Source organism: Taeniopygia guttata, chromosome 37 (assembly GCF_048771995.1).
Source record: "Taeniopygia guttata chromosome 37, bTaeGut7.mat, whole genome shotgun sequence".
NCBI lineage: Eukaryota > Metazoa > Chordata > Aves > Passeriformes > Estrildidae > Taeniopygia > Taeniopygia guttata.
In genome coordinates, this window is record NC_133062.1 from 3,091,492 (window position 1) to 3,108,652 (window position 17,161).

A 17,161-nucleotide genomic window follows, 5' to 3' on the forward strand; every position below is an offset into this window, starting at 1 on the left:
GTCAGTGTCTGGGGGTTCATCCTGCCCGCTCCTACCCCCCCAAATTCCCCCGGACCCTCCCTCACCGCCCCTCCCCCACTCATGGGACACACCCCGAAACCTCCCCAGCCCCTCCCCCCTCGGCCCCCCCGGACTGTTTTCACCTGGCAACCCCCAAATCTTTGGGAATTCTCATCTGGGACCCCCTAAAGCTCCCCTGCACCCCTCCAAAATCTCCTCAGGACCACACAAACCTCACCTGGAACCCTCTAAACCTCACCTGGAACCCCCCAAACCTCACCTGAGATCTCCAAACCTTTCCTGGGATCCCTAGACCTCACCTGGGCAGCTGGGAAACCCCAAATCACCGAGAATTCTCATCTGGGATGCCCCAAACCTCACCTGGGACCCCCCCAAAGCCTCACCTGGGACCCCCCAAACCTCACATGGGACTCCCCAAGCCACACCTGGGACCCCCTCAAAGCTCATCTAGGACCCCCCCAAAATCTCCTCAGGACCCCTCAAAAACGGCCAGAGGTGGTGCAGGGCCGGGGCGATGACGTCACCTCTTCCTGTTTCCCCTCTCCGGCCGCGCCGCGTTCCCGCGTGTCCCCAACTGTCCCCGGCCGTGTCCCCTCCCCGGAGTGTCCCCAGCGGCCATGGAGCCCCGTGAGGTGCGACAATCCCGGCAGGGGGGCGGGAGGGGACAGGGGGGACACGGCGGGGAGTGGGCAGAGGGGTGGCAGAGGGTACAGGGGAACACGGGGGTGGCAGACGGGTGGAGGGGACTGAGGGTGGTAGGAGGGAACGGGGGGGGAACAGTGGGAGACGAGAGGGTGACAAAAGGGACAGAGGGGACAGCAGAGCCCTCCAGGGAGGGGACAAACGGGACCACAGGAGGGCACAGGGGCCACTGTAGGAGGCCACAACTGCCACCAGGCCCCTGACACCTCCCCTGTCCCATCCCCAGCTGTCCTCCTACCAGGTGCTGGAGGCGATGGTGGCTGTGGTGGCCACACGGGGTGAGCTGGTGGCCACCCTGAGAGAACTGATGGCCACCGTGGCCAGGCCGCACAGGGACGTGCTGCTGGCCGTGTCCCCAGAGTTCCTGCGGGTGGCTGTGGGGACCTTGATCTTTCACCTCCAGGACGCCCTGCGCCACTACCGTGTCCCCTCCCTGGGCCACCACCCTTCCCCTCCCTGGGCTGGACCCTGGCCAACCTCGGGGACACCCCAGGGACCACCTGGACCTGTGTGAGAGCCCTGGCCAGCGCCAGGCGTGTGCTGGACAGGCTCATGGACAGCTGGGCCGGGCTGGCCAAGGCGGCCACCGAGCTCCGCGACGCCTGCAGGGATGCGGCCACCGGGAGGGGACAGCGGCTGGAGCTGCACCTGGGGCTGCTGGGGGACTTGGTGGCCGCGTGTGGCAAAGCCACCACCTTCCCCCGGGAGCTGCAGCGCCGGCTCGGGGACATCGAGGCTGCCCTGGAGGGGACAATGGAGGTGTCCCGATTTCCGTGCGGCCTTGGTGGCCACAGCGGCCGAGGCTGAGCAGCTGTGGGAGGCCAGTGCCCGCCTGGCCACGCGTCACCTGCTGGGGACACTTGGGGACATCAACACCCTCTTCTTCTGTCCCTCTCCTGGCCACGGTGGCTCTGCAGTGGCCGAGCGGTGCCAAAGAGCAATGGAGGACATCCCGAGGCTGCTGTGCACAGAGCAACATCACCACTGGGCCGTCATCAGGCCGGTGTCACCTCTGCAGAGACTCGGGGACATTCTGAGGGCACTTTGGGAGTACTTGGGGACACTTTGGGAAGGTGTGTGGCAATGCTGGTGGGGGCGGGGGGGTGAACGAGCCTCCCCTCAGTGCCTTGCAGGAGACCTGGCTGTGATTTGGGGGCCGGGGGGGGGTCCCCAGGCAGCCCCCACTGCTGAGCACTGACCCTGCCCCGGGGGGCGCCGGGACCCCCCAAAAACCACACCCGCACCCCCTTCAGTGCCCCCAAACACCCCTAGAGCACTGACACCCCCTCACCGGGCACTGGGACGAGTGGAGACCCCCTCTCGGTTGTCTGGGGGTCGAGATGACTCCGAGATTGTGAAAAGTCCTTTTCTCCCAGCCCACGCAGGCAGAGAAGGAGTCGAGATGCGGAGCTTTGCTTCTCAGGGCCATTTATTTTCCCTTTTCTCTAACAGCTTTGTCCGCTCTGCTGAGCTCTGTCTAGCAGGTCGGTCTGTGGCAGTCTCCCTGCCCTCAGGGCGCTGTTTGCCTTCTACACTAAAAACTACCTGTACTGTGTTTACAATAACGTGCCAATACCTATCATTTCTGTTGGACAGTGTGTCTCTACCTTCAACCAACAGAAAAGTGTCACCATCACAGCAAGACATGGAGGGCAAAAAGGAGAAGAAGGTCAGGACACACCCAGATCCCTCCACCTTGTCCCATTGAACCCCGTATTTTAAAATGTTAAAATTCTACTTTTCCACCCTGTGTTAATTCACCTACCACGCTACTCAAACCCTTGTGCCTTGTAATTCCTCATACAAAGTTGGCAATTTTCTCCAGGGGCTAAAACCACAGCCACCGGTGTTCTTGACACCATGCCAAGGTCTCCGAGGCCCCTGCCAGGGTCTGGAGCCATCCAGGGCAGCCAGAGGGATGTCCTGGATTCTGACACCCCCCAATTACTGAGCAGTGGGAGCCCCCCGGGCACTGCCCCCCCCTCACCAAGCACTGGGATAGGGACTGGACCCCCCTCGAACCCTGGGAACCCCACAAGTACCGGGATCCCCCAGGCAGTGCCACCCCTGTGCACCGGGACAGGGACCGGGCCCCCCTCGTGCACCGACCCCCCTGAGCACTGGGCCCGGACCCCCTTTGTGCCCCCATCCGTGATGGAGGTTCCATCCCCTCCGCTTTGACCCCCCCAGAGCCGCGGGACCCACAGGAACAGTGCAGGGACTGTGGGGGACCCCAAGGGCTGGGGGGGCACGGGGGGTTCACCAGCACTAGGGGAATCCCCTAGGGTTTGGTCCTTCCCCCCCCCGTTATCTCCCAAGGCCCACTATTATCATCAGGGTCCCCCCCAATTTACTGGGATCCCCCCATTCACTGCTTCCCCCCTTCACCAAGCCCCCCAAATCGCTGGGAACACCCAAGCTATGAGCCCCTCCCAGTGCACCAGGACCCCCCACTCACCTCCCATCCCCCATCCATGGGAACCCCCCAAAATCACAGCAGCACAAGGAGAAGAAGCCAACACCTTCCCCACACCCAGCATGGATCACCAGGACCACGGATCAGCAGGGCTCTGCCCCACGGGGGTCACTGGGGATCATCCAGCCCCGATCCTCCCATGGGGGATGGAGCTGGAGCAGCGCACCAAGCTCTTCCCTCACTCTCTTCCCTCACTCCAAGCTCTTCTCTCACTCTCTTCACTCACTCTAAGCTCTTCCCTCATTCTCTTCCCTCACTGCAAGCTCTTCCCTCACTCAGGGCACTCACAGGGCTTCCCTTAGTGGTGCCTTCGTTGGTGCTGGGTCAAGTGAGAGCTCCTGGAGAAGCTCTTCCCACACTTCCCACACTCGTAGGGCCTCTCCCCGGTGTGGATGCACCGGTGCCTGGTGAGGTGGGAGTTGCGGTTGAATCCCTTCCCGCAGTCGGGGCAGCGGAAGGGCCTCTCCTCTGTGTGAATCTGCTCATGTACGAGGAGATGGGAGCTTCTCTGAAACCTCTTCCCACACTGGGGACACTCGTAGGGCCTCTCCCCGGTGTGGATGCGCTGGTGTGTTCTCAGGTGTGAGCTCCGCCCAAAGCTCTTCCCACATTCCAAGCACTCATAGGGCCATTCCCCAGTGTGGATTACCTGGTGCTCAATCAGGCCAGACATGTGTCTGAAACCCTTCCCACACTTCCCACACTCGTAGGGCCTCTCCCCGGTGTGGATGCGCCGGTGCACAGTGAGGTTGGAGTTGTGCTTGAAGCCCTTCCCGCAGTCGGGGCAGCGGAAGGGCCTCTCCTCTGTGTGACTCCGCTCATGTAGGAGAAGATTGAATCTGGTCCGAAACCTCTTCCCACACTCCCCACACTCGTAGGGCCGTTCCCCAGTGTGGATCCTCTGGTGCCGGATCAGGTGGTCGCTCCGGCTGAAACCCTTCCCACATTCCAAGCACTTGTGGGGCTTCTCCCTGCCATGAGACTTCTCCACCAGCTCCAAGCTCCGGCTGGATCTCCGCCCGCCTTCCTGGCTCAGGGGGGCTCTTTCCTCCCTGCAGCTCCCTGGGCTGGGTTTGCAGCTCCTCCTCCTGCAGCATCTCCGGGGCTTTTCCTCCTCCTCCATCCAGACACGCCCAGGGAATGAAAAATCCTGGTTTGGGGTAAAAAACAAGAGGAGAGCACCTTGGACTCAAGATTCCTCCTTGCCCAAGTTCATCTCAGGAAGTCATTGGGAATCTTGTGTCTGTAAGAACCTCCAAAACACCAAGATTTAGTCCAAAAATCCCACAAACTTCAAGATACAGATCAAAAACTCCCCAAACATCACAAGTCAGCAAAAACCTCCTGCAAAACATAAAGATTCAGCTGCCACATAAAACCAAAGATCCAATATTTACCCAAGAAAGCTCAGAAACACCAAGATTCACCCCGTGAAAATCGTGGATCCCCCTCCACAGTCACCTGCTGCATGTGGGGGGAGCAACGCTCATGGGGCTGGGGGGAGACAGCTTATACACGGAGGGGTGGAACCTTCTGCTGCTTCCTCTTTCTGCTCCTCCTCCTCCTCCTGTGTCTCTCCTCTTCCTCACACTCCTCTTCCTCCTGCTATTCCTCCTTCTCCTGCACAATCCCACCCTCTCCTGCCACCTGCATCGTTTGACCATTCTGTTCCTCAAGCCTGCTTCTCCTTCCCTTCTCCTCCTGCCCCAGGCCCAGCACCCACTGCCGGCTCCCTCTTCCCCCCAGACCCACAGCATCCCAGCCGAGGGGCAGGGATGGAGCTGGGGCAGGTCGGGCTGGGGCAGCGCTGGGCTCTCGGCCGCTCCCGCCCGCACTCGGTCCCCACTGCAGCCGCTCCCGCCAGGACAGCGCGGGGGGGCCCGGCCTTGGCGCTGCCCCACTCCCACCTCCCCAAATTCCCCTCGCGGGGGCCATGGGGCCGAGGGGGGGGCGCAGGTGGGGTCCAGGTGGGGAACGCGGGGAGCTGCGAGTCTGCCTGGCAACTGGTGAGTCATCAGCGCCGCGGGCTCTGATTGGCTGAGCTCTGCCTGAGGGCTGCGCCTGCAGCAAAGAGGGGACACCCTGCCATAGGGGGGATGTCCCACAAACGGGGGACCCCCATGAAAGGAGCAAGAGCAAAGTGTCTTTACAAACAGATGCTCTGGATCTGCTCGGAGATAGGGTCAAGCAACTTTCATGTAAGTAAGTGACAGGAGAAGCCTTGGTTTCAGAAAATGTTATTAATTGATGACACAGACTGATGCTCAGCCAAGGCCCTGCTCTATTCATGAACTTCCAGAAGAACAACAAAGACTTAACAGAGCCATGAATATCATTTGCTATATAAAAGCAGGGAGCATATTAAGGGAGTATGTAGTAGGTGGATTGGGAAGTCTGTAGCTCTCAAGTACTTCAGCCAATGCGGAAAGCAGAGGGAGATGTGGCCAGGAGAATTAGGATGAAAAGGAGGCTGTGTCCTCCAACAATTGGAGAGATCCCATGGGGAATGTCCCATGGCCTCTCCCATTTTTAGAAATGAAATTAGTTTCACAGGACTCCTCTGTCTGCTTTGTGGACAGAAACCTCTGGTGATGTCAATTTTTCCGCACACCCTGGGGCAGGGAGTGCAGCTGAAGGTGCCTCACCCACTTTGGGTGATCGGCTCCCTTGGCTGGCGGCCGCACCGGGGATTGATTGGGGACCCGGGAGTGACCAGGAGACAGACGAGTGACACATCAGGGGGGTCTGTGAAGAGTCAGCAGGGAGAGAGCACTGAAAATCTCATCAGTGAGTGCCCTGGGATCTTCGGGGAGTGAACATGGCAGGGCACCCATGGAGGAGTGAAAAGGGAAAGCCAGGGAGGGGTCCTGGCCAAAGGGATGATGATCCCAAAATGTCTCTGAAGGGTCCCTTGGGAGAATGCTGAGGTAGTTTGCACATTCCCCCAGAGGTAATTAAGGACATGGACACCCAGGGGGGCAATAAGGGAAGGGGAGAAGGGATTTGGACAACAGGGGATGGATGGTATTGGTGTGCTGGGAAGGGATCAGGTGAAGGGGAGTGTGCAGCAATATGGTTCAGGCAAGAAGCAGCAGGAGGAATCTATGTGGAAGAAAAAGGATCATGGCAAAGAGGAGGAAGAGAAAAATATTCATGATTGGGATGTTTTTCAGCAGGGTCTTATCCTCAGAATTTGCCACCTGCTCCTCTCCATCCCCAGTTTCCAGGAGAGGAAAAGCAGGAGGTCAGGATGTCAGGGGTTTCTCTGTGGTGGGCAGCGGCAGCAGCGGGCGCAGAGGTGCGGGACCGGGAGCAGGGCTGGGGGCCTGTGGGGAGCTGCGGGGCCGGGCCGGGGCTGTGGGGCAGCCGGGGCTCAGCGCCGGGCGCTGCCTGACCCCACCAGCCCCGGGCAGGGCCGGCAGTGGCCCCCGGCCCCCAGGAGGCTGCGGGACGCCCCGGCCGCTGCCCGGCCCCGGGGAGCTGCCGGCCCTGCCCGCCGGGGGGGCCGCCTTTGGACACTGCGGCAGGACAGGCACCGGCTCTGCCACACGGGCTGTGCAGGGGACCCTGAGCACAAGGAGCAAAACAAAGCAACATCTGGGAAACGCAGATTTTCATGGTTGGACATAGAAGTGAATTTTCTCAGGCAGCCGGTCTCAAAGCAATCAGTGGTCAGGTTTGGATATTGGCACCGGGAGTGGCCACTGAAGGCATGGGCACGCCTCTGAGAACACAGGGTTCAAAGCAAGAACTCCCAGCAGAACTGTCTCTTTGGAGAGTGCAGACTCTCCCCCGCCCACCATGGGCTGGGTGGGGGAATGGAAGCCCTGCGGCCTGGGAGGGATAGGCCAGGAGGAGGAAACCTGAGAGGTCTTTGTTCCCCACGCCCCCACACCACCAGAGCCTGAAGGCACCTGGAAATTCACTGGCAGAGGAGAAGGAGAAGCGGGGGGAAGGTGCCCAGCCCTGGGAGTTGGGGTCTGGGCTGAGATTTCAGCAGTCAGGGGAGTCCAAGACTTTTAACCCTTTCCTGGGAAATGAAAGCTTTGTGAAATATTACTCCTCCTCGACTTGAAAGAGAAAAGAGACAGTCTGGGACCTGCAATGTTAGGGAAAGAAGGTTGGGGGGAGATGATGGAGTGGCTTTTGGCTGGACTTCTTGTTAGCCATTGACTGAGCCAATTTCTCCTGCAACAGAGAGTGCATCTTTAGGGGGATGCAATGGTGAGCCAAGAGACCTGCTTCAGCAAATTCTAGCACAGGAATGGAGTGAACAGAGGAAAGCTGAGGAGGGTGTGGTGATGCCCTCTGTCTTCAGGAAGAAGATCTCCATTTGCACCCTCAGCCCCAGGGGAGGAGGAAAATGGGGGGGGGACTGTGTTCCCAAAATGAAAACTGAACTGTTGTTTCTTTTGTTCCTTGGCAAAGCATCCTTAAAGGAGCCCTATGAGCAGTCTGTCCATGCACGGCGCTGAGGGCACTGTGACATGGCAAGGAGTGTCACACTGGCACATTTTCTCTGGGCAGTGCCATGTGTGACATGGAAACACGAGAGGTGGTAATTGTGTTTCCTGGGGGTCTGTGGTGCAAGAGAGACTCCTCTCTCCCCTGATAGACTGAGTATTGATTATCTGAAAGGTGATGACCTGATTAAGGGTCCAAGTTGTGTCCCACTGTGATTTGTTGGAGTTTGGGTGCAGGGAGGAGGAATGTTTTGGAAGGTTTTAATTCCGGATGTAGTGTGTATCTTTTATTATAGTAGTAGCTTAATAAAGTTCTTTCTCCTTTATTTCTAAGTTTAGGCCTGTTCTGCTCTGTTCCTTATTGCATCTCACAGCACTTATTTGGGAAGCTGGATTTCCATGGGGACACAGGCATTGTGCCAGCATCAAAACATGACATGATGGTACATGAAGGATCAGGATTTTCTGTGAAGGATTTGGTTTGGGTCCCTGCAGAAAGGAAAGATTTTGCAGAAAGCTCAGCAGCTCTCAGAGGATGAGCACCCACAGGCAGTGACCGGGGCTGCAGGAGTGGCAGAAGAAGGCCCTGCAGCACTTGGGCACAAAGGCACAGCAGCTGAAGGCAAGGAGGGATGAGCAAAAGGCCAAGCTGAAGGCAAAGGCCATGGCAGAGTTCCCACAGCCCCTGAGGGACCAACCCCAGGGCCCAAGGGGGCCCCAGCACCCAGGGGACGGCCTCGGCCACAAGCACCTGGCAGAGGCATTGCCCTCCTGGCCAGGGCAGAGCCCACCCAAACAGCCCCTGGGAAGGAGTCAGGGATCCAGCTGCAGCCCACAAGGACACTGCAAGCACAGACAGCAGCACCCTCAGGAGGAGCGAGTCCACCCCTGCATGGACATGGATTGTCAGGGCTCTCTGAGCTCCCATCCCACCGGGGACCCACCACACTGCAGCCCTGGAGAACATCCAGGCTGGGTCTGCATCCAGAGGAGGCCTCTCCTGATGGACACAGGGGCCTCTCCATCCACTCTGAATCTTGCACGTAAGGGGGGAAAATTGTAAAGGAGTGTTTTCATTATTAAGGGAATAAATGGGAAAGCTGAGCTGGTGTCATTTGTTCAATCACTATTAGGAGCTGTGGAGGATAGGTTTGAAATAAACCAATTTCTTTTCTTCCTACTCTGATTGTTATTAACTAGGAAGGAATTTGGTGGTGGCATTGTAATATTGTAAAAGGTGATACAGAGGCTATTGCTGCTGTACCTTTGTGCCAAATGTCTGGCAAGGCCTATGCTGAAGGGAACCCAGAGGTGTGGGATGCCCCAGAGGGAAAATTTGATGTGGATCCTCTCCAAATTACTTGGAAGCAACCAGGACAAGTGGGGGCTAAAAGCAACACCCTGTTCCAGGGGAGGGAAGGAAGAGCTCACAGCCTGGTATGGAGTCCCTGCTAAAGGCAGGGCTTTTGGAGCCAGGGATGTCTCCCTACAGCACTCCTATCCTGCCAGTCAGGGAATCTGATGGCTCCAATGAGGAGGACAAGACAAAGTTGTAGACAAAGCCTCTGTGAAATGGCTGAATTTCCTGCCAAAAAAATCTTTTGAGTATCGGAAAAAGAAGTGCAAATCATAGAGAAAAAGGTTAAATTTTGGGACATAATTTGATTGATCGTTTGTGGTGGACTGACCCAGAGAGGGTCTGGGCAATCTCAGAAGTAACCTTATCCAGGACCAAAAAGGAGCTGCGATAATTGTGAGATTTAATAGAGAATTACACAGCCTGGATTGAGGATTCTCTGTTCCAGCCAGAACATTGTAGGACTTTTTAACCCCAGACTGCCTCCATGCTGTGGAATGGATAGGAGAAAGAGAATAAAACTTGAGAAAATGAAAAATAAAAAATATTGATGCCTCAGCTGTGGCTCTTCCAGACTCAGAAAAGAAATTGGAATTGTAGGGGAATGTTCAACAGGGCCATGCCAAAGGAATTCTTGGGCCAAAATGTTTCACCCAGTGGCCACAGTGGCCTCATTGCCTGCAGAATTGTGCAGCCACAGCTTCAACGGGAACCGAGGCCCAAAACCTGATGACAACAGGATCTCCAACTGTTCCAGTCTGCCATCAAGTTCAAGCTTTGATAACCAAAAGAGCCTCGCAATGGATGAGCATTGCTCGGTTATTACAGTGTGAAACTTGTTCAGTGGCACAGGAGGATTCAGAACTGAGGACAGGGGAAGGGTTTAACCCAGCCTCCTGTTTGAACAGCCCCCAGAGGGGCTGGGAAGAAACCCAGCACTGCATTCAAGTGACAGAGCTCCAGACCCAGCCTGGGCGAGATTCAGGAGACATTGCCTGGCCTGAGGCAGAAAATGTCTTTGTGGATGGCTCTTTAAGGGTAGCAGAAGGGAAAAGAGTTCCAAGACACGCTGTTATTGAGGAAAGGGAATCAGACAAAGCCCAGGTTACCCCCCATGGTCAGCTCAACCGGCACAGCTGTGTGTGCTTGTAAGAGCCTGGCACTGAATGCCCTGAGCAGGAAGGCTTCAATATCTTCTGGTGACACCATCTCACCTAACAGGGGGGCAAAAGCAATTCTGATTGCTCAGCAACCACTGGATCACTTCTTAAGGTATTTCTAAAAGGAGTAATTAATATGAAAGGCATTGTGGAAGCAACAGACTCAGAGAGCAGAACTCATTTTCCAGGAAAGATCCTCCAGGGGGTTATGGCAGCTTTAGGAATACAATGGGACCTCCAGAACCCCTGGCACCCCCAGAGCTCACGCTGGGTACAAAGAATGAATGGGGATGGAAAGAAACACCTTTGGAAGCTGGGGATAGAAACGAAGATGCCATGGGTACGGCTTTTGCCATTGGCTTGGGCAAGAAGAAGAGCCAGACCCAGGGCAGATATTCAATCATTTCCCCTTGCAATTGATCTCAGGAATTCCTTACCCTGGGAATTCTCCACCTAGTGCAGGGTGGAGATAAGGGATGCACAGTTAAAGCAGTCTGTGGCCAGAATCCTGTCTCTGGTGCCATCTCTCCCCCAGGAAGCTGGGCTGGCACAGTGCCTGCCTTGGCACTTTGCTGTTGCCAACATCCCAGCAGGACATCGGCTCCTGCCTAAGGAGTGCAGAGCAGCACCACTGGTGGCCAAGTGGCGTGGCCCGTGCCAAGTGGCCCCGAGGCCAGAAACAGCCGCCAGCACAGCTGAGCACGGGGGACCCCTCAGCCTCGGCTCCAGGTCTCTGCAGCCCCGGAGATTTGCACTTCCCGCCTGCAGCAGGAGGATGGGAGGCCCCCACTGAGCCTGCACTGAAGGCAGCGCAGCAGCAGCCAGGGCTCCACAGCGGGGCAAGGCCCTGGGCCTGCCCACACATCCTCTGCTGAAATCCTCGGCCTGGCCACCCTCCTTTGGCAGCTCCAGCCACCGGGGACAGCCCTTGCTGCCACTGCTGCAGCTTCAGCGCTCTCTGGGCCTGCCCTGCCACAGCTGCTGGGCAAGAGCACGGCACAATTCCACTCTGGCTCTCACTTACACTCACACACTGCCCTGCCTGCCATGGCATTGATGGAAAATACACCAGCTCATAGACTTTAACATTGTTAACCTTTGATTTCTCTACTCTGGCTTGCTTTGCCTTGGCCCTGGGGAAAGAAATGTTAAAGGTTTTGCTAAGGGATGTTGCACCACTCAATGGAGATGAGTTTAACACCTCAACACACTGGGAATGGCCCAAAAGATACCCACCAAGATAACACCCAGCAGCAAAACATCAACCCCAGCAGCAAAAAGCAACCAACACCTACCCCAGACACTGCCAGGGCTGCAGACACCTGGTCTGCAAAAGGCTGAGAAGGAAATCCAGCACTTCCCACCTCATTAACAGCAGAAGCAAAGAAATCCGGGGCCACGAGGAAACCAAATACTAAAAACTGCACAGCCTGAAACTACGTAACATTTAACCAGTGGATTTAGACTGGTTCAGACTGTATCAAGTTCGGGAAAAATCGAGTAAAACCCACGTGTCATGGAACGGTTTTCTCTGCACACCCGGGCTTTGTGGGGATGGAATGATTTCTGCAGCACATCCTGGCCAGAATTAAGGAATGCCTTGACTCTTCCACTAAACATAGTGGTAGAGTTTTTCTTTTTTCCTGCAGTTTCAGTGCAAAGTTTATAGCATTGGAGTATTTTTTGTAATAATCCTACTTCTATATTGCCGGTTGGGTTTGGTCAGGGATGTGAGAATGAGTTTTTACTCCGAGGAGAAGGAGAAGAAAGTTAATTGCTTTGGAATTTTTTGTCTGTGTTTTATGTGGCTCTTAGAGATACCAAAATTTTGGTCTGCGGTTTTCAACGTTCACCTTAAGGCTGCACTTCGCAAAACTAGAAGAGATTTAAATGTGACCCTTTTACCCATAAACAGTAAACAGATGATCTGAAGGAAAAAAAAAATCAGCTGGTTGTGGGGGGGCCACATGTGAGGCTGCTGAAGCTGCTCTGGAAGAGAAGCTGCATTCCAGGCACCCAAGGAGGAGCTTTAGAAATGCAAATCAGCACTGCTGGGGCAGAGTGGGGACAATGTACCTGGCTCTTCTTGCCTGGGGCAGGAATTGGCTGATTCCCTCTGCCCCTCACCCCAAGCTCTGCCTGCTTGCACAGATGGAATCTGCACGGCTGAAGGCAGAGCCCCTGGTGAGGATCTGACTCTGAAACAGAAATGGCTGAGGCTGCAAAGGGAAACAGCAAATGGAGAATGTTGTGAAAACTTCACTAAAATAAGGGGGAGATCATCCCCCTGCCCACTCCAACATCTGCTGTCACTGTCTGTGCTGTACAGGGTGTATCAGAGCACTGGGGCTTTTGCTAGAACAAGTCCAGGGAAATTAGTTGGAATTCAAGTATTTGATGATGTAATTAGATAAATGTGGTCATTCATGCAGCCCCGGCTGCAGGGAGCACCCAAAAATGGGAAAAAGATGAAGGGCCACCAGAAAAAATTCTACAACACCATGGACCAGCCCCTGGGAACCCAAACCAATTCATATCAGGAAGCAGAGAACCCATTTATCATTTCAATGGCATCATTAGATTAAAAGCTGTCCTCAAAAGAAGAACCAACCAGACAGCTCCAGCTCTTGACCTTCCTGCCGACCAATCCACTGAAAGAGGAACACAACATTTCACATGGGGATGAGATCAGATTATCTGTGAGCAGAAAAAAAGGGAGTTTGTGCCAAACCAAATGGCTCAAACTGCTGTGGGCAAAGAGATGACAAAGGAAAAGTGCTGAAAAAGATAACAAAGGAAAAAGGAGAGCCGTTTATGTATTGGTCCATACATGGGAAGGACGGGAATGGGACATGATTTCGTGGCTCCCCGGCACACCAGGGGTTAAACGAATGCTGCTTCTCCTCTTCTGTGCCGCAGCAACTCTCATCTTTTTACCATGCTCCACACCTTGGCAGTGCAGCTCATCCAGCAGCTGAGCCAGGGGATGCAGGCGGCAGCCAGGCCTCCTGATCCACAAAGGGCTACAAAAGGACAGGGAATGAGGGCACCGAGAATAATCCCAAAACCAAAGAGGACCCGGGAAGAACAAAACAGAGTCAAGGAGTGAATCTGCCTGGAGAGAGAGCCAGGCACTTGTAGATAAGGAAGTAACGGGGGAAAACCATCAGTTCCAATAAATTTCACAAATTGAGCCAAACAATTTCTCAAAGTCCCACTAAATTCCCGAACTTCCAGGAGAACAAAGGCTTAAGAGAGCCATGAATATCGGCTGGTATACAAAAGGAGGGTGCATATTAACGAGGACAGGCAGCAGGCGCATCGGGAAGTCTGAACCTTCCAAGGACCTCAGCCCGTGGGCAAAGGCAGAGGGAGATGCGGCCGGGAAAATGAGGATAAAAAGGAGGCTGCGGACTACAACCATGGCAGAGAGCGCACGGCAAATGCCCCGCGGCCTCTCCCCCTGCTCGGCAAGAAAGTCACTTTTACAGGACTCCTCGCTCTCCTCCGGCCACAGAAACCTCCGGCGACGGGAATTTCCCCGCACGCTCCCGGCCGCGGGGCAGCCCCCTCTGTCCTACCCACAGCAGCCGGGCCGAGCCAGCGCTGCTCCGGCAGCGGCTCCTGCCCAGGCCCCGGCGGGAAGGAGACCGCGGGCAGCCGCTCCCGCCGCGCCCTCAGCCCGGGGCCAGCACGGGCCGGACACGGCACCACCGACCCGCCGCAGCCCCCTGCCGCCCCCTCCGCCCGCAGCCAGCCCCGAGCCCCCGCAGAACCCAGCGCGGCTCCCACCTGCGCCGGGGCCGCCTCCGAGCTCCGCCGACGCCGCCTCACCGCGCTCCGGCCGCTGCCGCCGCTCCCGGGCCCGCACAGACGCTCCCGGCGCCAATGGCGCCGCTGCCCGCCCACGGCCGCCCTCAGCCCGCCGCCGGGGCCGTGCTGCGCCCCGCTCCCACCAATCAGCGCGCCGCAACCGCGACTGACGGCACCAGCGGCCAATGGCAGCGAGCTGGGGGCGGGCTCTGCGCACGGCCCAGACTCGCCCCGCGCTCTCAGGGCCCCCCGCGCTGCGTGAGGGCAAAGCCGGAGATGAGGAACAGCCCCGGGACGGGCCCGGGCCCGAGGCGGGATTGAGCTGCCCACACAAACAAACTTCTCCGCACCTCCCGCCACGGCTTTCCCGGCCCTGCGCCTTCCGTGCCTCCGGCTCTGCGGGAAGCCCGGGAGCCTCCCTTCTCCTGCCCCTCATTAGTGCATCGGTGCTTCGCTTTGATTTCCCCCAAAAAGGGAAACCTGCCCAAAGCCCTGTGGGTGAGCGGGGGAGGGGAGAGATTTCTGGCAGAAAACTCCAAAGCCTCAAAGCAGCATGAGAAGTCAGTGCAGAGCCTTAAATGCAGCTTTCTCCACGCCTCCCTGCTCCCAGCTGCACCTCCTCCCCCGGCAGGGCAGGAGACAGGGAATGGGGCCGTGCTCAGCTCATCCCCCGCGGCTTCTCCCTCTGCTCAGGGACAGGAGTCGTTCCCTGCTGCACCCTGCGCTCTCTCCCAGCCGAGACTTCTCCAGGAACTTCTCCGAGCCGAGTCCATCCCCTGGGGCACAGCCCCCTCCAAGTGCTGCAGCGTGGGTCACTGTGCCACGGGCTCGGTCCTGCCAGGCCAGGCTGCTCCAGCGGGGCCCCTCTGCCCACGGGGTCACAGCCTCCTCTCAGGCATCCCCGAGCTCCAGCCTGGCTCCTCCAGGGGCTGCAGGGGGATCTCTGCATCCCCACGGACCTGCAGGGGGATCTCTGCATCCCCATGGACCTGCAGGGGGATCTCTGCATCCCCACGGACCTGCAGGGGGATCTCTGCATCCCCACGGACCTGCAGGGGGATCTCTGCATCCCCACGGACCTGCAGGTGGATCTTTGCATCCCCACGGACCTGCAGGGGGATCTCTGCATCCCCACGGACCTGCAGGGGGATCTCTGCATCCCCATGGAGCTACAGGGGGATCTCTGCATCCCCATGGACCTGCAGGGGGATCTCTGCATCCCCATGGGGCTACAGGGGGATCTCTGCAGCCTTATTGTAATATATGTTATGGAATAATTCGTGCTTATGTAAAATATACATCAAGTCAGTTGTGCTTGTACAAAAAGATTCTTAAAGTTTTAAAAGGCCAGAAGCAGCAGCCGGGGCTGCAGAAACCACAGATGACAGAGAAAGAAAGACCTAATTTACAATTGAAAAAACGTGTCTTTGTGCAGAGATGGGCTCTTTCCGGGGGCAATCGAGGAGGCACCCAATGTGAAAAACGCATAATATATGGCTCTTTGCGCAGAGTTACTGTATGTATTATGTTAGTTTGATTCGTAGTGCTGTATTAGCATTTTAATAGCATGGTAAATGTAGTTTTGTAGTTAAAATGAAGCTTTAGTAGTTAAAATAGAAACTCCTTATGTGTTTTGTTTCTTATTTTAAGGAATGAGAGACTCGCTTTGACGTAACCATCACAGAACTCCTAAATCTTCCAGAGAAGAGGAATTTATGGCTTTCTTGTCAGAAGAAGCTAATTTCTTCAGGCCTTGCCATGGGGATTAAAGGAGACAGTTGGCATATAACAGACAAGAGTTTCTTGTTTTAAATAGAATGTATGCATAACCATGAAGGATCTATGAATATGGAATAGTGTAGTTTTAAGGGTGATTCCTTTGTTCACAAGGTATGCTTGTTGTGGCTTAAGTGCCCGAGAGCTCCGGGCTGGAGCGGAGGGGCTGCGGGAGGAGGAGGAGGGACAGGAGGAGCGGCGGGAGCAGGAGCGGGAGAATCCCGCCGCTCGCACCGCCCGCACGCCGGGGCTGCAGCACCCCCTGCCCCGCCAGCATCGCCCCAGCCCCGAGCCGCAGGGCAGGGGGAGGCCGAGCTCGCCCCGGCTCTATCGAGGGGTCTCCGGGAGGACTTTTCTGGAGAGCGCTCGGAGCCGGCAGATGCCGAGCCCCGGATCCCTCCGGGCTCCCCAAGAGGAGCTTTTTCGGGGTGAGAGGAGCTGTGATCGCCCCTCGGAGGGTCCCGGGGGACCACGCGGGGCTGGCCCGGTGCTGACAGGGCGGGACATTGGTTTTGGGGATCCCCGTGAGAGCCGGGGCTGCGGAACGTGGGACCCCCGGGGCGGCAGAGGGGAAGGGGCGATACCGGAGCTGCGGGACCCCCGGCAGCCGGAGATGAGGCGGGGACGGGACCCCTGAGCCTGGCAGGGCCTGTCCTGGGGTGACCTCACGATGCTCGAACCCCCATTGGTCCGTTTGGCCCCGAAATGAGTTCTGCACCTTCAGGGCTGGTTCTGAGAGCGAAGAGGGGGAGGAAGAAGGAAGAAGCGCGCAGTTTGTTTTCAGGAACTGCACTCACCCCTCCACATTCCGGCTCCTGGGCTGCTGAGATGCCTTAAGGAGCTGGGACAGAGGCCAGACGGAGCCAAGAGGAATAAAGAGGATATTTATTGAAGTGCCTTCAAAGGCCGCACCCCGGCAGTGCCGGAGCCATGGTCGGGGCTCTGCTGGGATGGGTCCGAGATGGAAGCAAAAGAGGGCTTGGTCATGAGTTCTCACATTTTAATAACTCTTAGTCCATTTGCATACAGGATTTAACAGCTCAATTAATAGCTTCAAATTATGACATTTCATCCTCCTTGCTTGCCTGCCCTATGTTTTCCTGTCGTTTGTGCTTTGGGCCTGAAGTTTGAAGAGATTGTCCTTGACTCTCCAGCTAGAACAGGATTGTTTTGTCTTCACCACCCTGTGAAAAGATCCCAGGAACACTTAATCTAAAGCTAGAAGCTGCACACTGAAACAGAACAGAAAAACTTAAACCTGAGGTATCAGTTGTCTGCCAACAGACAGCAGGACAGAGCTCTCCTTTGCTTTTAGTTAGTTTTTAGCTCGCTGAGGCAGAGAAGTTCCCTGGGCTGTGGTTTTTCTTTTTCTTTGGAGCTGTTTAAACCTGCT

General features: G+C 56.5%; 1 protein-coding gene across 1 annotated transcript in view; it reads right to left on the reverse strand.

Moving 5' to 3' along the window:
- Positions 1–17,161, reverse strand: part of LOC101233471 (uncharacterized) — a 509,180-nt gene that overhangs the window by 465,823 nt on the left and 26,196 nt on the right. The window contains 1 exon segment of the mRNA XM_072921466.1: positions 3,508–4,170. Within this exon segment, the coding sequence (XP_072777567.1) occupies positions 3,508–4,170 (663 nt within the window).